At 44.6% G+C, this 22,681-nt stretch overlaps 1 protein-coding gene and 1 non-coding gene across 10 annotated transcripts in view; both read right to left on the bottom strand.

Moving 5' to 3' along the window:
- Positions 1-22,681, bottom strand: part of LOC126186151 (protein held out wings) — a 419,545-nt gene that overhangs the window by 19,917 nt on the left and 376,947 nt on the right. For all 9 annotated transcript variants that reach the window (XR_007537298.1, XM_049928192.1, XM_049928193.1 and 6 more), the window contains exon 3: positions 4,594-4,710. Coding sequence is in view for 8 of the 9 variants with exons in the window: in XM_049928192.1 (XP_049784149.1) it covers positions 4,594-4,710 (117 nt within the window). In the remaining variant the exon portion in view is untranslated. The remainder of the gene's footprint in view (positions 1-4,593; positions 4,711-22,681) is intronic.
- Trnat-ugu (transfer RNA threonine (anticodon UGU)) lies at positions 10,466-10,539 on the bottom strand. The gene has a single exon. It is a non-coding gene; the product is annotated as a tRNA-Thr (tRNA).

Genomic DNA, 22,681 nt, shown 5'->3' with positions numbered 1-22,681 from the left:
TTGTTCAAAGCCTTCTCTGAATCTACAAACACTTAAAGCAGAGTTGCCTTCTTCACACTATCTTCCAAAATAAGTCATAGGGTCACCTCATGTGTTTCAATATTTCTCCAGCACCCAAACTAATCTTCTTGAAACCATGACTTATCAAACTGATGTTCCAGTAGCATTCACACCTGTCCACACCTGTCAACACCTGCCTTGTTTGGAATTGGAATTATTACATTCTTTCTGAAGTCTGAGTGCATTTCACTTATCTCATGTATCTACCACACATCGTGGATAATTCTGTCGTTGCTAGCTCTCCCAAGGTCCTCAGTAATTCTGAAGGAATGTTGTCTATTCCATGGGCCTTCTTTCAAAAACAGATCTTTCAGTGATTTATCAAACCTTTCATATACAGGGCTGAATGAGATATCATTAGAAAAGTTTTTTAACTGGCTTCTGATGTTGCATAATAATGTTATGCTAGAATTTACTATTTGTGAAAATTTTAACATACAAGACTAAACTTTCATAGGCCAAAGGACAGCATACCTATATTTTACAAAGCTAACTTATTAATGACAAGTAAGAGAGTCCAGGCTAACTTTCAATAATTGACACCGCATCTGGTACACACGGTGCTCTGGGACCACACCACATTTACAATACCTGAAGATGGGCTTATAACAGTCCGAAACCAGATGTGTGAAAATAAAGAAATTTACAACTGAAGCGATATTTTCAAACCTCTGCCACTATTTTACAGTTTTAGTCTGAAGTTAACAATCAACAATTATGGACAGAATCCATGTCTACCTCTGGAAATGTAATACAGTTTAAAATCTGGTTTCTGAATCTCTATCTTACAATTATATAATCGGCATGAAATCTTCCAGTGTCTCCAGGTCTCTTCCACATATAAAACATTTTGTCATCATTTGTGCAGAATTCTGACAGGTGGCTTTCACTTTCAGTCTCTTTCACCACTCTATATTCTCCTGTTGTTTTTCCTTCTGCTTCTTTGCCTACTATTGGATTCCAGTGTCCCATCACAATCACATTTTTGTTTCATAACTATCTGAATTATTTCCTTGATCTCATCATGTTGTTAAACAGCATGTACAGTGGTGCTCTTTTTAGTAATACTAAAAGAACCAGAATCATATCAGATATTGTTCCAATGTGACATACGGGCTAATTGATCTGAAGAGTGAAATAATTCCATTACTACAGAAATTGTAAAGGTAGTCATGTTGCACATGTTTCATTCAGAGTATATAAATTTGTCGTTCAATTCAGAAGCCTCTGCCCTTAATTTGAAGATTATTAGCGTAAAAGAGCATCTCAAAAAACTGACTGCATGAATGTGTTGGAAGAATAAGCAACGAAAAATCTTTGACCACAATGGATGTGACATTGGTTGTATGATGACCACATGTAAACAGAAAAATGACCTTAGCAGCAATGTGAAGTGTTTCATAAAGAATTAACTGCCTATGTGTGATGAATAAACCTTAAATCAAATATTAAGTGGTGCATGATATGATCCAGAACTCTTTTATTCAATTATATAGAAAACACACTGTAATTTTAGAGCACTGCTGCTCCTTCTTAATAAATTTATGCAGATGTCCATGTTTGGAAAGAGTAAAACAACAAACTACGTAATACTATCCAAGTCTTGAGGACCGACTGGATGAAAACAATGCACGAGAATGGTCCTATCGCAAACTGAGGTACAAATATTTTACGACACTTTTCGAAACATTTAGATGATTCGGCACATTCTAATTCTCACCAATTTTCGCACTTCAGGAAATGATCAGAATCCAACGAAGGGCTTAATTATGCCTTTCAGAACTGCAGTTTGTGGTGGAACAGACTCACTGAGGCAAACAAAAACGTTAGATGAAATAAATGATAGTGTTTTTACTTATAAAACATATTTCCCTTTCATGAGCAGAAATTTCCGTCTTGTGCTCAACAATCGGACGAATAATGAAGGAAACGATATGAGTATTATGGAAAGCACGGAAACAGATCTGGTTGGCATTTAATCTGAAGCCCTCATTCTACTGAAGAAACGAACCCAGTGCTTCATTAACTCAAACTCGTCCTGCAAGGAAGCAGCTCCAGTTGCCCATGCAGACTGTATTATGTTGGGAACTGCTACAAGGAGGAGCAGCGCGGGCTATTTTGGTGTGGCTGTCAGACACGGCAGGAAAGGCTGTTCCAGGCGCCCTGCTAAACATAGACACCCACTCCGAGCAGCTACCAGTTTGCCTTTCGGCGCTTGCGGTGGCCACATCTCTGCTACGTTGGTTCCAACTCCATTAGTTACACACGAAGAGCTACTTTAATCGTAATCAGGCAGTACTATTGAAGACGAAAAATACGCGCTTTCGCTTCTCCATCAACAATAGCCATGCAAGTCGATGTACTCAACAACGGAACTAGCAAAAACATTGACGACGAGAAACAGTGAAGAGACCAGACATTGGTCGACTACACCGACATTAAAAACATCTTTTTTAGAGTAAAAAAGGGGAAATGTCTATCGATACTGATCCGGAGCAATTTAATAGAATGACTACGCAACTACGGTTGTACGGGAAAGTAAATGCCACATTGGATGAATCCCAAGAAAGATACGTAGGTGGTTTGATAAGTCTGTCAACAGTGAACTGTCCGCTGTGCATTGTTGAAATTCTTCAGAAGATCCTTGGAGTTATCACGCTTACTAACCATGAAGGAGCAACAAAAATGTTCCAATCATTCACGGAAATTTACCATACTTCTCAAACCCAACGCGTACATTCACGAAAGAGGCTACTTGCCAAACTCTTGTCCGGTCAATTCTAGAATATTTTTCATTACTCTGGGACTCTTCCAAAGTAATATTAACTAAAAAGAGAATAGTATGACGCAACGCCACATAAATGAAATGCTTAAAGTAGAATTAACTTATTGTGCGTGCGTGCGTGCGCGCGAGCGGTTTTGTGTGTGTGTGTGTGTGTGTGTGTGTGTGTGTGTGTGTGTGTGTGTGTGTCGGCATACCAGCAGTTTGGGAAATGTATCATCCATAGAATCTCGAAGATAGCAAGAACAAATACATGTGAGAAGTATCACACAATCATTTTAACAGCTCATGCGCCCAAGAATGTTGGAAAAAAAGTTAAAGATGGACAGTTTGGTTTTAGCAATACGTGACATAAGCCTATGATACATTTACAGGATTTGTCACCTAGAAAAAGCGTTCGGAAAACGTTTGAAATCCTCAAAAAGGTGTGTGTAAGTTACAGTGAAAGACGGGTAAACTATAAAACTGTAAAACAAAGCCGCCGCCTCTTTCCATACGTCTTCCTAGCATTCACAGCGCCAGTTTTGCGTCTGGTGGTCAAAAACTGGAACTAATTTTTTCCAGGGCATATTGGTTCCGCACTAATGCGTTAGAGTATCTATTGGGTTTCGCTGTCATACGATAATTAAGCCCACACTAGACCTCTGTCAGTAGCAGCACATTATAATCACCAGGTTAATCATCAGGTATTTACGACAATCAAAATGCCTAATTTTAAAAAGTGTGTAAGTAAAGAATGCCATCTTCCTTCCTATCGTTCAATATGTACATCGAAAAAGCTATGGCGAAAGTAAAAGAAAGGTTCAGGATCGAGATAGAAATTCACAATGAAAGATATCAACGGTAAGATTCACTGATAGCATTGTTATGCTCAGTGAAAGAAAGGAAAAATTTCAGGACCTGTTGAATGGAACGAACAGCACACACTTTGGATTGTATGTGAACTGAACTAATGAGGGGCAACAGAAATGAGGTTAGTGATAAACTTAACATCGAAATTGGAGACCACGAATTAGTTGAAGTGGAGGAATTCTGCCACATTGGAAGCAAAATAACAAATGACGAACGAAGAAGGGAAGACATAAAAAAAGACTAGTACAGTAAAAAAGAGGGTGTTCGCAGTTATAAGAAGTCTGCGATTATTAATTATTGAGCTTAATTTGAAGAAGAAATTTCTGAGAAAGAACGTTTGGAGCACAGCATTGTATGGTTGCGAATCGTGTGGACTGTGGTAAAAGCCGAAAGAAAGAGAATCGAGGCGTTTGAGATGATGTTGATGTTGAAACTTGGGTGTACTGACAAGGTAAGATATGAGGAGATTCTCCGCAGAATCGACGAGGAGAGGAATTTGTGGGAAATATTAACAAAGGGCAAGATGATAGGCCGTATGTTAAGATGTTAAGACATCAGGGAAAATTTGCATGAGGAGGGAGGAAGAGCTATTGGAATATATCCAACAAATAACTGAGGACGTTAGGTGCAAAGTGCTACACCTAGATGAAGAGACTAGCACATGATAGGGAATCGTGGCGGGCTGCATTAAAGACTGATGGCCAAGAAAAGCTGTCACCTAGCTCCGCTGTCGCCTGCACGAAGGACAACATTTTAGTAGATACTGGGAAGGCCAATAGCCCTGGAAAGTTTTACCCACTGGCCAGACACCGGAGAACTGTAACTAATTTCTTTCGCTTCTTCCGGACAGTAATGTAAATTTAAAGGTGAGGATTGTCAGTGGCAGCGCCGGTACCCACCTTCTTCTTGTCGCGCATGGAGCCGCGCCCGCGCACCATGATCTTGCAGCCCGTCTCTTGCTCCAGCTGCTTGGCCGTCATGCCGCGGGGACCCAGGATGCGGCCCACGAAGTTGAACTGCAACACACGAAAAACTGCTGTCAGACAACTGTCGGTAGTGCATCCACGGCAATCGAGCTTTGCGCCACAGCCGAAGATTGGCAGAGATTTGTAGTTTTCTGGGTTGTAACTGTCGCCATCTGACGCACTGCTGGCCACTGAAATTGCAACACCGGGAAAGATTTCAAATAACGAAATTTTACTAATTGTGTGTGTACAGTATACAATGAAGAATACGTGATTCAATTTGCAGGTGATGTGGTGGTATCCAGAGTGCGAAATTCAATAAACCTGGCTGCCACCTCTGGCAACAAAGACTGCATCAAATAGAGCTGATCCTGGATAACGGATACAGGTACCTCACTCCAGACCCCTTCAGCTGCAGTTTATAAATCGTAGTTCCTGGCGACTGGTGGCGTCCTAGTCTCTCGGGAACCAGTCACTAGATGGTCTCAGTGGGTGAGGCATATGGCCAGGGTAATAGTCGAACATCGTCTGTTTCGAAACACATTATGACAGTATGAGCAAAATGCTCTGTTGTGTTATCCTGCTGAAAGATAACGACACAGAGAACTTTAAGATGAGCACAGTTACAGGCCCTTACACGTCAGGAACGGAATGGCTACTGTCCAAACTATGGGATGTGCGAACCAAAGTTGATCATTCTCAAAATGATGCAGCACAGCAATCAATCGTCCTTTCCTTTCAGGCTGTATTAAAGTCAAATCTAGATTTCGGCTAGTGCCTGGCCATTATCAATGCACTATTTGACAGTTTCAGTACATGTCCTAGTCGGACGACTGGTTGCTGTGCTCCACATATTGAAAGTCATACCATAGTCGTTGAGTGCATTCCACATTCCTAATGGAAGGTAACTTGATAAAGTTGATCATGTTATGTACCCAATGACACACCATACCATAACCATCAGGTGCTGAGACAGACAACGACGAATGCAAACAGGCAACTTTAGTTCTCCTTGAAGCCTCCATACATGGATACGTGGTCCTATTCCTGTTTCCAGTATTAGCAAATGGGTGCACTATCCGCAGCTCGTCATATGGTGGTTAACATCGCTGCCTCTAGATTGCACGGTCCCAAATCCGTTTCCCAGCGGATTCAGAGATGTTTCTTTTTCGCTCAGTAACTGGGCATTTGTTTGTCCCAATCATTTAATCTCATCTTCATCTTGCCGAAGTCGTGTCAAATACACTACTGGCCATTAAAATTGCTACACCAAGAAGAAATGCAGATGATACACGGGTATTCATTGGGCAAATATACTATACTAGAACTGACATGTGATTACATTTTCACGCAATGTGGGTGCATAGATCCTGAGAAATCAGTACCTCTGACCGTAATAACGGCCTTAATACGCCTGGGCATTTAGTCAAACAGAGCTTGAATGGCGCGTACAGGTACAGCTGCGCGTACAGGTACAGCTGCCCATGCAGCTTCAACACGATACCACAGTTCATCAAGAGTAGTGACTGGTGTATTGTGACGAGCCATTTGCTCGGCCACCATTGACCAGACGTTTTCAACTGGTGAGAGATCTGGAGAATGTGCTGGCCAGGGCAGCAATCGATCATTTTCTGGTTGGGTTCGTCGTTGAGTACACCATCGTAGGCGCTCCTGTCTGTGATGCAGCGTCAAGGGTAACCGCAGCCATGGTCTCCAAGCTGATAGTCCATGCTGCTGCAAACGTCGTCCTGTTCGTGCAGATGGTTGTTGTCCTGCCAACGTCCCCATCTGTTGACTCAGGGATCGAGACGTGGCTGCACGATCCGTTACAGTCATGAGGATATGATGCCTGTCATCTCGATGGCTACTGATACGAGGCCGTTGGGATCCAGCACGGCGTTCCGTATTACCCTCCTGAACCCAGCGATTCCATATTCTGCTAACAGTCACTGGATCTCGACCAACGCGAGCAGCAATGTCGCGATACGATAAACCGCAATCGTGATAGGCTACAATCCGACCTTTATCAAAGTCTGAAACATGATGGTACGCATTTCTCGTCCTTACACGAGGCATTACAACAACGTTTCAGCAGGCAACGCAGGTCAACTGCTGTTTGTGTATGAGAAATCGGTTGGAAACTTTCCTCGTGTCAGCACGTTGTAGGTGTCGTCACCGGCGCCAACCTTGTGTGAATGCTCTGAAAAGCTAATCATTTGCATATCACAGCATCTTCTTCCTGTCGGTTAAATTTCGCGTTTGTAGCACGTCATCTTCGTGGTGTAGCAATTTTAATGGCCAGTAGTGTAGGATGACTTACATCAGGAAGCCGAACAAACAGCCAATAATGTCATAAAATCATTTCATTGGACGCTGTTCTCTGCTGCCACGCCGAGGTAACCCGCAAGCCTCGTCCCCATGTTGACAATCCCTGGTGCTCCACACGCTGTCACATAGTCGCTTACTGCAAACATGTCTACTTAGTGACTTAGGTACGTCATGTGGCTTTACGATCCTGCATGGCCAAGTGTACAGTATGAATGTCTTCTCGGTCACTAGTCACGTGGGGCCATTGAGATCCTGCATGGCCTTGAATATGGCCCTCTTCAACCTTTTACATCCCTTAATCACATGACAGTAGAGAGAGCTCAACCAGCGCGAGCAACATTATCTTGGAGTAAGAAATTGCAGTTTAGTTACGCCACGATCCTGCCACTGTTAATTCAACACGTGCTGATACACGTTTCATCTTGTTCCACAAGGCATAACAACCTTCTCACGAACAAAACATATTCAAATGTGATTTTTGAATGAGAAATCAGCTGCGAATTTCCTTGCATACATAACGTACCTGGCGTCACTCATGCCTACTTTGTGGAGTGAGTTGAAATGCTGATCACTTCAGTATTCCACCATTCCAGTTTGAGTTTTGGTACATGCTGTCTCTGCGGCAAGAGCGCCAAAACCCGTGGCAAAGAGGGAGGGGCGGGGGGGGGGGGGTGCGAGGTGGGTGGCGCCTCCCTCTAGCACTCAGCGGCAGAAAAAATATATAATGGTTGTTTTTCTTTCAAGAAAACTTTCAAAACGCGGTATTAAGCAGATTTTTAACAGGGTCAGAACTGGAACTTTTTATGGCTACATAAAAGTTGCCATCTGTCTTCGAAACATATTAAAATTGCTCCATACCACGAGATCTAGCCACAGTCTTCCCCCCCACCCCCCAACCTCCTACAAGCCCCTCCCTTCCCAACAAATTCTCGTATGGGCACCGTTGCTCCGTGGTGTTGCAATTTTTTAATGGGAAGCAATGTACAATTGTATGTTGACACGGTGTGTCGGATGGGCATTCTAAGACGGATCTTAAACCTGAGGTGAGCTCACTTCACACAGTTTGTCTTCCACAGCAGCCCCCCCCCCCCTCCCCCCCCCCCCCCCACAAGTACCGGACTCTACAGTCTCCTCCTGGGGACGCTAAGAGACCATTAACGTCTCAGAAAGGGACTGGGACACCTTTAACCGCACGTAAAGCTCTCAAGTTTCGATCTCTGGCTGAGAGCTTACCTAGGCAAAGAATAGATTGCTACGGTCGTTCCAACCTAAACAGGTATAAGACCAACGACAAGTCCGTACCGTTCATTTGGTGATATATTTGGTACGGCAGTTGGATTACTGTGCAATTTGATAATTACCCGGGCAACTGCGTGATAGATTTTGTAAAAATGCGAAACTGTAACACTTGAACTCGACGCGAAAGCTGTACGGAGTGGCGTCACGTGCTAAAGAATCGTCCGCAAAAGCGAGTTCCACTGAACACCGAACTAATGCGTCAGCCAGCAGAAGCAATAGAGGAGAGTAGATGTGGCGGAACATTACCTATTCTTTTGGATCCAGACAATGGACCAGCACTGGGTAAGTTCTGTTGATTGTTTTAACTGATCAGTCATTGGATATTATTGCTTCCACATGGTACACGGTATTAATTTTACGTAACGGAGACGAGAACATATATCTCCACTCTGGAAGGCAACATTGAGGTATGCTCAACAATAAAACATGTTTTTCCTATAGTATGCAGTAGGTGACTGATTCGTTTTTTTCCTGTATTATTGTTTGTATTCAGTTTATGTGTGTGTGTGTGTGTTAGAATGTTGTTGTAGGGTCTATTCTAGTTATAACTTTGTAATTTCCGTTTCATTATCAATCAACAGTCAAAAAAAAGAAGAAAAAAATAACAGAAATATTACCGAAACTGGGCGTTTCATGTACAGGAACGACCTCAGACTCTAATACTGACGTAATAAGCCACACGAATGCATCGAAATGGTTCCTACTGGTGCTGCGCAAAATAATAATAATAATAATAATAATAATAATAATAATACGGAGAGAGAAATCTTCTGTCATAGATTCATATGGAGGAATCAGGAGTACGACGTTCGTTCACAATTCTATTAAGCCCTAAATAAACTTAGAGTTAATTTCTGGAGTTTAAAGCTATTCGTAATCTTGGACACGAAACTTAGCACTGAATCAGCCAACGTTGGGTATGGCGGATGAAAGTCACATACGAGCACGTTAAAGCGAAGCTATCAATAACAGCCCGAAAAGAGCGCCCAACGGGTTTGCTATTATTACATCGCGTGGCAACAAATCTCCGTTTATATGACGCAGCGGGGTATAACGCCCTAGTGTCGCAGTCCTGAACGTGGGTTCCAGCTAACACGGCTCAATGAAGACTTACGACGGGCGTCATACTTTCTTTCTACCCTTGGACACGGTATACTCTCTTTCAAGAATGGGAGAACACATTATGTTGCACGAAGAGTTAAGAGACGATGTAGGTCTTCTAGACAGGTTGTAAGAGGTCCATGACGAAGGAATTTATTGCTAGTGCACTCGAGCAGATGTAATTTCGATGGAGTGCTCACGCGCTGCCTGCGACGTGTAAGCTATAAGAGATTCTCAGACCAGAGATAGTGTTGTATGCAGTAGGAACTGTGTGGCAGTGGTAGTAGTAGTAGTAGTAGTGGTAGTAGTAGTGGCTGGGCCGGTCGTGGGGAGCGATGGCGGTGCCTGAGCGATGTAGTATAAGGTAAAAGCAGCCTCGCGCATATGTACTATTGTAATTTCAAGTTCCATGTAAATGTTTTAAAAAATCTCTTAATAACCTTTCTTATAAAAATTAACTTTTGACAATCACTCATCTCAATTTAAAGATTTTACTAATTTCTCCAATCCATGGTCATCCCGGTTATTGTAAAGAAAAATCAGTTGTTTCTTTTTATACATGACATATCTATCGGCCAGCATTGCATTGAGCTGTGCCAGAAAAATTTCTTATAGGAGCAGATATATACGCGTTATCCGGCGACCTTATTGAGGTAAGAATTTTCAATTTATTCAGAATAATCTTTCAGGGCCATGACGCAGCGCTGCTGACGCCCAAAATTTACCAGTTTAAATTCACAGTCAATTATGGAAAGGTTATAAGTGAGCCACAATTTTATTGAGAGATTAGTCACATTTTATTATTCCAAGGTTACAGAAGTAAACTGTTGGGTAGTTACACTGAATGAGAATTATATAATTAAATTTTTTTCTGTTGGGAGGTTACACGGTTTATTGTCAATCTGTGGTCCTCTGTATTTCTCTTACAGATACTACGGCAATAATTACTAATAGTAATACTCCTCGAGGCAGTGACCAATTTCGGATCGTTATTCACTGGTATGAAATTACAATGAAATCTAGATCATTAGCTGATTACAGGCGTTGATAAATATCAACGGGGACAGTTGAAAATGTGTGCCCCGACCGGAACTCGAACCCAGGATCTCCTGCTTACATGGCAGATGCTCTATCCGACTGAGCCATCGAGGACACACAGGATAGTGTAACTGCAGGGACTTATCTCTAGCATACTCCCTCTGAGACCCACACTTCCACCTTACTATCTACACACTACATATGCAGTGCCCCTGCCCACTATACTCATTACTCGCGGCAGACAATCTACCGACTCCCGTAGGAGTTTGAGCAATGTGAGTGCACCCGCACTGAAGATCATTGGCCGGTAAGTCTTACCTACATGTGAAGATGGTATCTGTTCTTTCGGAGATGTCCGAAATAACAAATACCATTCTCATATATTAATTGGTATTGTTTACTCGCTATCAGAAAAAGTTTTTCTCTTTGTTACTGTCGCTATACGCTAGAGCATTGAACTGAAAGGTAACACGTTTTAAGTTTTCGTTGTTAGAAGTCCATTAAAATCAATAGCAAATCACTGCGTTACAGAAACGAGTGGAGACCATCCCTAAAGGCTACATATTACGCAGAGAATAAAACGCCTTATTCCTGAAAACATCCGGCAAATGAAGGCATGGAGAATAGGTAGCTCATACTAATCAGGTGCCGCCTACCGTTCACGCAACCCGCATTCCTGGAGAACACTGCGTGGTACAACGCTCTGCGCTCGTAGGCGCTCTCTCTGACAATTCAAGCATACGGCTGCAGTCACTGCGGCTGCGTTTGCGTTACATAAAACTAGAGGCTAAGAAAGGCAGCTCCGTCGTGATGTAAACGGCAGCAGGTAATTATCGTTACGCAGCAAGAGTAGCCAAGCAACTTCGGTTTACAAATAATTTTTCACTAAGATTAAAATGTTGTTGTTGTTGTGGTCTTCAGTCCTGAGACTGGTTTGATGCAGCTCTCCATGCTACTCTATCCTGTGCAAGCTTCTTCATCTCCCAGTACCTACTGCAACCTACATCCTTCTGAATCTGCTTAGTGTATTCATCTCTTGGTCTCCCCCTACGATTTTTACCCTCCACGCTGCCCTCCAATACTAAATTGGTGATCCCTTGATGCCTCAGAACATGTCCTACCAACCGATCCCTTCTTCTGGTCAAGTTGTGCCCCAAACTTCTCTTCTCCCCAATCCTATTCAATACTTCCTCATTAGTTATGTGATCTACCCATCTAATCTTCAGCATTCTTCTGTAGCACCACATTTCGAAAGCTTCTAGTCTCTTCTTGTCCAAACTATTTACCGTCCATGTTTCACTTCCATACATGGCTACACTCCATACAAATACTTTCAGAAATGACTTCCTGACACTTAAATCTATACTCGATGTTAACAAATTTCTCTTCTTCAGAAACGCTTTCCTTGCCGTTGCCAGTCTACATTTTATATCCTCTCTACTTCGTCCATCATCAGTTATTTTGCTCCCCAAATAGCAAAACTCCTTTACTACTTTAAGTGTCTCATTTCCTAATCTAATTCCCTCAGCATCACCCGACTTAATTCGACTACATTCCATTATCCTCGTTTTGCTTTTGTTGATGTTCATCTTATATCTTCCCTTCAAGACACCGTCCATTCCGTTCAACTGCTCTTCCAAGTCCTTTGCTGTCTCTGACAGAATTACACTGTCATCGGCGAACCTCAAAGTTTTTATTTCTTCTCTATGGATTTTAATACCTACTCCAAATTTTTCTTTTGTTTCCTTTACTGCTTGCTCAATATAGAGATTGAATAACATCGGGGAGAGGCTACAACCCTGTCTTACTCCCTTCCCAACCACTGCTTCCCTTTCATGTCCCTCAACTCTTATAACTGCCATCTGGTTTCTGTACAAGTTGTAAATAGCCTTTCGCTCCCTGTATTTTACCCTTGCCACCTTTAGAATTTGAAAGAGAGTATTCCAGTCAACATTATCAAAAGCTTTCTCTAAGTCTACAAATGCTAGAAACGTAAGATTAAAATATAAACTAATAAAAATGCGGCCAATTGTTATATTGCTCGACCAAGGCGTTATTGAACGTCACTCTTGAATCTTGGCCGTTAGTAAAGGGCTTTAGAAAGCTTAGCTACCACTTCTTCGTACGTTTTTGCGTTTGTAGATTTTTCTTGAATAATTCGAAAACAGCAGCCTCCAGCGAAAACGTGTTGCAGTACAATTTCTCTACGACTAATAGTTTGCGCCAAGAGACCGCGAGAATATTGAAAATTTCGCGCGACGCGCAGGCGCTGTAGCTTTTGTAGCCCAATATGGGGTACGTTCCGAATCTGATACACCACGAGCGTCCTATATGAAATTGTTCGTCTCATCTTCCTCTACACTACTGTGGTACGTTGCAAACAATGACAATGTTTGAAATACAGACAATAAATAACTGTGTACATTAAATGTGTTTCACCTTGGAAACCGTTCGGAACAGAGCAAATGTCCATATGAAGATTTTTGCTCAGAATCACTAATGCTATCAGCCTTCGAAGCTTGAACCTTTCCTTCTGACTCACCCTATATATTACTCTTTTCAGAATGTATTTCGTGGAAAGACCATGAACGTAAGATGAAGAGCGATTCGTGTTCACACTGAGACCTACCAACAATCATTCCCAGGCGCGATTCACGACTGGAACATGAAAGAGGGCAAGTAGCACTGCCATGTAAAAGTGCTCTCCGCCACACATCAAAAGGTGGTTTGTGGAATACAGGTCAAGATAGGGTGGTACCGGTGAGGGATAAATGCACTGACAGCAGTTGATACGACAAGGGCGTCGGGTCGGCCACAGGCTGCTCGATGCCCGGCACGTCACATCAAGTCACGTGACGGAAGCGACGCCGGCCCGCGGCATGCCGATGAGGGGGCACGCAGTTCGCACTTCCGCACCGAGGCCTTGCAGCATGCCGTCACACATCTACGCTATACAGCTCGGGTTTCCCTCCAACTCTGTCTTTTTTCTTCTTTTTGCACAGCAGCCACCTGTTACGAAGATCATCTGCTACGCCGCCTGGCGTACACTGCCAAGCAATGCTTAGCAAAGAACGGATGTACCACCAGTCTGCTTTGACGTCATGATAATGGCGGACATAAACCTTTCATCGAAATGAAATTTACGTGTAATTTGTCAGAACAAGAATTACAGTTATTGTGATGGCACAACATTCTTTACCTTCGCCAACTCACCTAGAACTCAGGTACGCTTGAGAGTAGTCTGCCGTGGTGGATGCAAATAAGACAGGCGGGAGGAAGAATACAAAGACGCTTTGAGCAGATATCTTTATGCAAGCAAGACAAAAGTGACCGAGCTACGTTGAAAAATGAGGATGTAAATTTTTCGTTCTGTTTGGCGTTACTACATCGGATGTAAACATGATCGAACCCATTTCTACTGCTTACAAATTGTTATTCTCGTAGGCTGCCACATTCTCGACCGAACTATACAGGGTTATTACAAATGATTGAAGCGATTTCACAGCTCTACAATAACTTTATTATTTGAGATATTTTCGAAATGCTTTGCACACACATACAAAAACTCAAAAAGTTTTTTAGGCATTCACAAATGATCGATATGTGCCCCTTTAGTGATTCGGGAGACATCAAGCCGATAATCAAGTTCCTCCCACACTCGGCGCAGCATGTCCCCATCAATGAGTTCGAAAGCATCGTTGATGCGAGCTCGCAGTTCTGGCACGTTTCTTGGTAGAGGAGGTTTAAACACTGAATCTTTCACATAACCCCACAGAAAGAAATCGCATGGGGTTAAGCCGGGAGAGCGTGAGGCCATGACATGAATTGCTGATCATGATCTCCACCACGACCGATCCATCGGTTTTCCAATCTCCTGTTTAAGAAATGCCGATCATCATGATGGAAGTGCGGTGGAGCACCACCCTGTTGAAATATGAAGTCGGCGCTGTCGGTCTCCAGTTGTGGCATGAGCCAATTTTCCGCGGGCTACGCGTGAAACTTGCCCGCACGCGTTCAACCGTTTCTTCGCTCACTGCAGGCCGACCCGTTGATTTCCCCTTACAGAGGCATCCAGAAGCTTTAAACTGCGCATACCATCGCCGAATGGAGTTAGCAGTTGGTGGATCTTTGTTGAACTTCGTTCTGAAGTGTCGTTGCACTGTTATGACTGACTGATGTGAGTGCATTTCAAGCACGACATACGCTTTCTCGGCTCCTGTCGCCATTTTGTCTCACTGCGCTCTCGAGCGCTCTGACGGCAGAAACCTGAAGTGCGGCTTGAGCCGAACAAAACTTTATGAGTTTTTCTACGTATCTGTAGTGTCTCGTGACCATATGTCAATGAATGGAGCTACAGTGAATTTATGAAATCGCTTCAATCATTTGTAATAGCCCTGTAGATGACGCCATGAATTGATTATTCCGCAGCAGTATCGGAATAAGGCCGTTGTTGTGCCTGTAGGGGTGACGTGAGCAGTGGCATAAACATCTCATCTAATACAAGGTACCGACTACGGAAGGTTCCTATGCTCTTAAGTAAATATCTAAAAAGACCGGTAGAATAACTCTTTTTGTCAGTGGGAGATCTGGAGATTTCATGTTGTTGGATAACCAGAACTGGTCGTCTCCATAAATGTACGCTTGGCGACAAACCGACACGATCGCTGTTTACTGCACTTCTATTAATACGCGCCGACTGCATCCTTCTTTTTCCTCATCTGGTTACGTGTGCAGTCTCACACGTCGCTCAGTTAATCGACCGATAGGAGCCGCCGAGGCGGATGCAGGAGCATTTAAACTGAAAGCTAATTATTCTCTGCAAGAGAGCCTAATTATGCATCTCGGGACAGGTAACACACTTTTTTTCTCTGCCTAATGTTGGACAGCTATCGGAAGAGGCTGACGTGTAACGAGAAAATAAGCCGTTTGGCTCTCTTGGAGCACTATTTCTAAGCAGCAAGGACGGTAACACGATGTAAGGTGTCGCTCCTTTAAAAGCAGAAGCAACGTGCCACTACCTCTTGTTTTGTCCGCCTCTGCAATTAACGTCTTCAAAGTTTCCCAGCATCCTCTGAAGTCTCTTCTTCAGTTGCAGTTTGCTGCATATGTCGAATGAGCACTTTAAGCTGGTTTTAGGCTTTAAAAATCCATTAATTCCTCTTTTTTTCGAAATATCGTAGATAAGAAATGAGTAGCTTAATGAATAACCGTCGTGAATAAAATATAAATTCTGTTTCTATTCACGGAAGGCTACACTGGAAATAATAGAAAATTTTCTTGACAGAGAGTATCTTCCATTCCGGCACATGTTAAGGTAAACACCCGCATCATTCACATATTAAGCAATAGAAGACACGTTGCCTACGCCCCTCTGTTCGAAATGTTGATCTGCTGCAAAGACCCTACCAGTTCTTTAAATTTCCGATGTACGTTTCAGCGAAATGGCGTCAGGCTTTTAGCACTTTAGCAGCGTCTCCTGCTACTTAAACACGACTGTGACTATTGGCAACAGCTTCCTCAGTACGAGGTCGATGTTCCCTTTTGTCCGACCGTAAAGTTTCAACTGCTTGAAAAATAATAATATTAATTTTTAAAGACGATTTGTTACTATGGGTGGGGCGGTAGGTTCATCAATTTAAGCCAGTAACGAGCGAGCAAAGTAGTGGGTGGGATCGAGCCGTCCCTCAACAAAAGACTTGATCTGGCAAAAAGATTAATGCCTGTGGTCTGTGAACTAAAAAGGGGCTCTTCTTATTGCTTATCTTACAAATAGTCGTGAATATCACAATCATCTGGTTGAGAGAATGTCAGAACCTGCCTGCATTTCAAAAGCACGGAAAGAAGTTATGTCAGAACTTAAAATACATTGCTCGTAAAGTACAGAATCATGTAGACGACATCAAGGAATGGGTCCTGCTTTGGAAAATTACGAAAAACATTACAAATAGAACAACGCTACCATGCAAAGCCAAAAACAATATCTACTCCTAATCTAAAACTAAACTCCTCCCCCACAAACTATGAAGGCCCAAAGGTACCGACTGGCCGCCGTGTCATCGTCAGGCCATGGCGTCACGGGATGCGGATATGGAGGGGCATGTGGTCAGCACACCGCTCTCCCGGGCGTATGTCAGTCTCCGAGACCGGAGCCGTTACTTCTCAATCAAGTAGCTCCTCAGTTTGCCTCACAAGGGCTGGGTGCACCCCACCTGCCAACAGCGCTCGGCAGACCGGATGGTCACCCATCCAAGTGCTAACCCAGCCCGCCTGTGCTTAATTTCGGTGATCTGACGGGAACCGGTGTTACCACTGCGGCAAGGCCCTCTACTCCTAATCACTGATTCATAATTAGCATTCAATAAACATATTGAATACTTACGCAACAAAGGAAACTTGCTACTACATCAAGTGTACCCAGTAATCAAAGAATATATGTTCAATGCTACATCGAAAATCTTCGTATCATTTATTTTTCCAGTGATTGCTCATGGTTCCAAATTAGGTGGTAGGCTACAAACATCAACTTCAGCTAGATGCAAGTAATCCAGAATCAACTGACGTGCTGCTACTGATGCTACTTGTTATCTAACACACACACACACACACACACACACACACACACACACACACACAGAACACATCAATTACATAACCGACATCGTGCGACAGAAATTCCAGAACTGCTACAACAACACTTAATTTCCGCCCAATCATCTTATCCAAACATAGGTAACTTCCCATCTGACCCAAGGTCGTCCATACAAGACCCAAATTGTTCAGTCTCTTAGAGAAACAAGTACGTTTGTCGAAGACGGTTCTATGAAGAAATGTTGAATTTAATTAATGAAAACGAATACATTGTAAACAATATATGGATAAGTGACGAGCCCCATTTTCATTTGTCCACTTACGTCAACAAGAAGAACTTTAGGTTCTGGAATGACGTGAATGTTGAACAGCATAAGCAACCCCTCCATACCATACAATGTGTGGTGTGGGTTCATCAGGGATCAGAGAGCCCTCCACGTTTTCGAAGATAATCTAAGCAATGCTATGAGAGCACCTTGACAGAAATAAGCAGACATCTTGGAAAACTATTTTACCCCACACCTTATTCGCTACGAAGTAAGCGAGGACACTTTTTTTTCCAACAACTTCTAACGAAGTACTGTAACTTAGAAGTATAAAACGTTGACAGATCGGTTCATTTTTGATCTCCCTTTACCTCGATGTCGACAAGAAGGGAAAGTGAGTGCATCACGGTACGTGACAGCGTAGGTCTTACGAATGCCAGCAGCAATCCCCGGTGTGCAACCTGTAACTATTTCAGACCAGTTTAGTACACTACTGGCCATTAAAATTGCTACACCATGAAGAAATGCAGATGATAAACAGGTATTCATTAGACAAATATATTATACTAAAACTGACATGTGATTACATTTTCACGCAATTTGGGTGCATAGATCCTGAGAAATCAGTACCCAAAACAACCACCTCTGGCCGCAATAACAGCCTTCATACGCCTGGGCATGGTGTCAAACAGAGCTTGGATGGCGTGTACAGGTACAGCTGCCCGTGCCGCTTCAACACGATACCACAGTTCATCAAGAGTAGTAACTGGCGTATTGTGACGAGCCAGTTGCTCGGCCACCCTTGACCAGACGTTTTCAGTTGGTGAGAGACATGGAGAATGTGCTGGCCAGGGCAGCAGTCGAACATTTTCTGTATCCAGAAGGGCCCGTACAGAACCTGCAACATGCGGTCGTGCATTATTCTGCTGAAATGTAGGGTTTCGCAGGGATCGAATGAAGGGTAGAGTCACGGGTAGTAACACGTCTGAAATGTAACGTCCACTGTTCAAAGTGCCGTCAATGCGAACAAGAGGTGACCGAGACGTGTAACCAATGGCACCCCATACCATCACGCCGGGTGATATGCCAGTATGGCGATGACGAATACACGCTTCCAATGTGCGTTCACCGTGATGCCGCCAAACACGGATGCGACCATCATGATGCTGTAAACAGAACCTGGATTCATCCAAAAACCATGACTTTTGCCATTCGTGCACCCAGGTCCGTCGTTGAGTACACCATCGCAGGCTCTCCTGTCTGTGATGCAGCGTCAAGGGTTTCCGCAGCCATGGTCTCCGAGTTGTTAGCCCATGCTGCTGCAAACGTCGTCGAACTGTTGTTGTCTTGCAAACGTCCCCATGTGTTGACTCAGGGATCGAGACGTGGCTGCACGATTCGTTACAGCCATGCAGATAAGATGCCTGTCATCTCGACTGCTAGTGATACGAGGCCGTTGGGATCCAGCACGGCTTTCCGTATTACCCTCCTGAAGCCACCGATTCCGTATTCTGCGAACAGTCATTGGATCTCGACCAACGCAAGCAGCAATGTCGCGATACGATAAACCGCAATCGCGATAGGCTCCAATCCGACCTTTATCAAAGTTGGAAACGTGATGGTGCGCATTTATCCTCCTTACACGAGGCATCACAACAACGTTTCACCAGGCAACGCCGGTCAACTGCTGTTTGTGTATGAGAAATCGGTTGGAAACTTTCCTCGTGTCAGTACGTTGTAGGTGTCGGCACCAGCGCCGACCTTGTGTGAATGCTCTGAAAAGCTAATCATTTGCATATCACAGAATCTTCTTCCTGTCAAATTTCGCGTCTGTAGCACGTCATCTTCGTGGTGTAGCAATTTTAATGGCCAGTAGTGTAATTCTTAACTGTATGTTTAAATGCTTGCCAGCTCTCGATATCACACGACAAAGTGAATACCTTTCGTAGGTACGTTTTCACTGACACATTGACTTCCCTTGGGCCCTGCACGGAGCCGAGTGTTCGCTAAGTAAGGCGGAGTAGGTGATTGGTGTGGCGTCACAAGTTCGTTGGGTGGTCCGTATTTCTCGTCGGGCCGCGCTCTGCCTGCTGATGACGTCTCACATTGCCCTCGTGCTGCATCATAACCATTTTGAGGCCTTAGAGATATTTCATCGTGAACTTCTCTCCGCTCAAAGGTAGAAAGGTAGATTAGGGTTCAATGTCCCGTAGATATCTAAGTCATAAGAGATGGAGCACAACCATTCCGGCACTTGCCTAGAGCGGTTTAAGGAAATCTCGGAAACCACCTTTTGGGAGGCCGTCTCTGCGGTCAGTAGACCGGTCGTGGCTGTGGGCACGGCTGGGCAGGCGCTAGCAGAGTTGCGAAAGCCGCGGTAGGCAGCAGTCCTTTGTCCGCAGCGCGGCGCCATCAGTATGCGGGACGGCACGCCACGGCGTACCGCCGCCCGGCCATCGGACAGCGACAGCTACAGGCGGGCCCGGCCACAGGGACAGCACAGCGCGCCGACACACACACACACACACACACACACACACACACACACACACACACACACACAGAGAGAGAGAGAGAGAGAGAGAGGCGCGGCCAAGTTTTTGCTGCCGCCGCGCAAACAATGCGGACGGACCACGCGCTGCGCTCCCAGGAGCCGACTGGCCGCGGAAACTCACCTCTGTCTGCACTGCAGTCCGCATCAAGCGACTCCCTCCTTTTCGATACTAACCTGCGACGGATTTTATTGGAACTAATGCCTGCCACGTTTGATACCTCAACACTGCACTTGCCGAACAAGTCATCGAATCCACTCACGCACGTAAGCAGATTCTGGGGCGTATTGTCCTCGAAATAAATTAAAAATACCTCTAATCTCCCGGTTCCGACCCAGGTTTTCGGAAGGGTTTTCCAGATTGCAAGGAAAACGCCTGAACTGGATAAACATTCCCCAAATATTAGTCAACTGAGCCTACCGATATGTTGGCGTCGTCTCGCGACCTAATATAATGTTACGTGCGACGTCATACATACGCGAACAGGAAGAGAACATGACACTGACGGTATCTGTTGCGTGTATGTTATTTCTTTGGAATGTATGGTGTCGAAACCTGAAGCATAGTCCGACATATAGATTAGCTTACAGTGTGTCAGTGGTAATGCGTAGGCGAAGCGGTATCGAATACTTCAGTTAATCTAGGAGGCGTGTTTTTTAATTAAGTACCGTTTTGAAATTTTAAAAAAGATGTGCTAAGATATCTCAATAATTTTATTTTTACATGAAAGCCTGTACCTTAATCTACGCACTGACGCCATTACAGTCTGATTCTTCCTTGTTTACGTTGAGTACTGAGTGTTTAAGATGCCTCCGATAATCGTGAGTCCCGCCGACTGTGAAGTACGGGCTGTTATAAGATTTCTTAGTACTAAAGGCCTAAAAGCGATCGATATTCATCGTGAGATCTGCGCAGTTTAAGGAGAAAACATTATGAGTGACGGAATGGTAAGAAAGTGGGTGAAAGAATTTAAAGATGGCCGCACAAATGTGCATGATGAACAACGGAGTGTGCGTCCTTCGGTCGTTAATGAAAGTTTGATGCAGGAAGTGGACAATAAGGTGAGAGAAAACAGACGCTTTACGATTTCCTCCTTGCGGGATGACTTTATGGCATTGTGACCGAGCACTTGAATTACCGTAAATTGTGCGCACGTTGGGTACCGAAAATGTTGACGGATGTGCACAAAACAAAAAGTTTAGACGGTGCATTGACTTTTCTTGAACGGTACCACAACGACGGTGATGATTTCTTATGCCAAATTGTTACGGGCGATGAAACATGGGTGGCCTACGTCACACCAGAATCAAAGCAACAGTCCATGGAATGGTGGCATTCAGATTCACCCAGAAAAGTGATGTTTAAGCAAACAATTTATGCCCGGAAAATCATGTGCACAGTTTTTTGGGACAGAAAAGGAGTATTGCTTGTGGAATTTCTGCCTCGTAATGAGACAATCAATGCAGCAGCTTACTGTGAGACATTGCACAATCTGCGCCGTTCAATTCAGAACAAAAGATCATATCTTTTCGATGGGAAACTCTAGATCATCCCCCTTACAGCCCCGATCTTGCGCCCAGTGATTACCATCTGTTCCTGCACTTGAAGAAACACCTGGGCTGTCAGCGTCTTCAAGACGATGACGAAGTCAAAACAGAGGCGATGCAGTGGTTAACAAGTCAGGCGGCAGACTTCTATGAGGAGGGTATTCAAAAACTAGTACAACTTTATGACAAGTGCCTCAGTATTGACGGAAATTATGTAGAAAAGTAGATTAAGGTACAGGCTTTCCTGTAAAAATATACACTCCTGGAAATGGAAAAAAGAACACATTGACACCGGTGTGTCAGACCCACCATACTTGCTCCGGACACTGCGAGAGGGCTGTACAAGCAATGATCACACGCACGGCACAGCGGACACACCAGGAACCACGGTGTTGGCCGTCGAATGGCGCTAGCTGCGCAGCATTTGTGCACCGCCGCCGTCAGTGTCAGCCAGTTTGCCGTGGCATACGGAGCTCCATCGCAGTCTTTAACACTGGTAGCATGCCGCGACAGCGTGGACGTGAACCGTATGTGCAGTTGACGGACTTCGAGCGAGGGCATATAGTGGGCATGCGGGAGGCCGGGTGGACGTACCGCCGAATTGCTCAACACGTGGGGCGTGAGGTCTCCACAGTACATCGATGTTGTCGCCAGTGGTCGGCGGAAGGTGCACGTGCCCGTCGACCTGGGACCGGACCGCAGCGACGCACGGATGCACGCCAAGACCGTAGGATCCTACGCAGTGCCGTAGCGGACCGCACCGCCACTTCCCAGCAAATTAGGGACACTGTTGCTCCTGGGGTATCGGCGAGGACCATTCGCAACCGTCTCCATGAAGCTGGGCTACGGTCCCGCACACCGTTAGGCCGTCTTCCGCTCACGCCCCAACATCGTGCAGCCCGCCTCCAGTGGTGTCGCGACAGACGTGAATGGAGGGACGAATGGAGACGTGTCGTCTGCAGCGATGAGAGTCGCTTCTTCCTTGGTGCCAATGATGGTCGTATGCGTGTTTGGCGCCGTGCAGGTGAGCGCCACAATCAGGACTGCATACGAACGAGGCACACAGGGCCAACACCCGGCATCATGGTGTGGGGAGCGATCTCCTACACTGGCCGTACACCACTGGTGATCGTTGAGGGGACACTGAATAGTGCACGGTACATCCAAACCGTCATCGAACCCATCGTTCTACCATTCCTAGACCGGCAAGGGAACTTGCTGTTCCAACAGGACAATGCACGTCCGCATGTATCCCGTGCCACCCAACGTGCTCTAGAAGGTGTAAGTCAACTACCCTGGCCAG

Source organism: Schistocerca cancellata, chromosome 1 (assembly GCF_023864275.1).
Source record: "Schistocerca cancellata isolate TAMUIC-IGC-003103 chromosome 1, iqSchCanc2.1, whole genome shotgun sequence".
NCBI classification, from domain to species: domain Eukaryota; kingdom Metazoa; phylum Arthropoda; class Insecta; order Orthoptera; family Acrididae; genus Schistocerca; species Schistocerca cancellata.
This window is presented reverse-complemented; position numbering and strand designations above follow the sequence as displayed.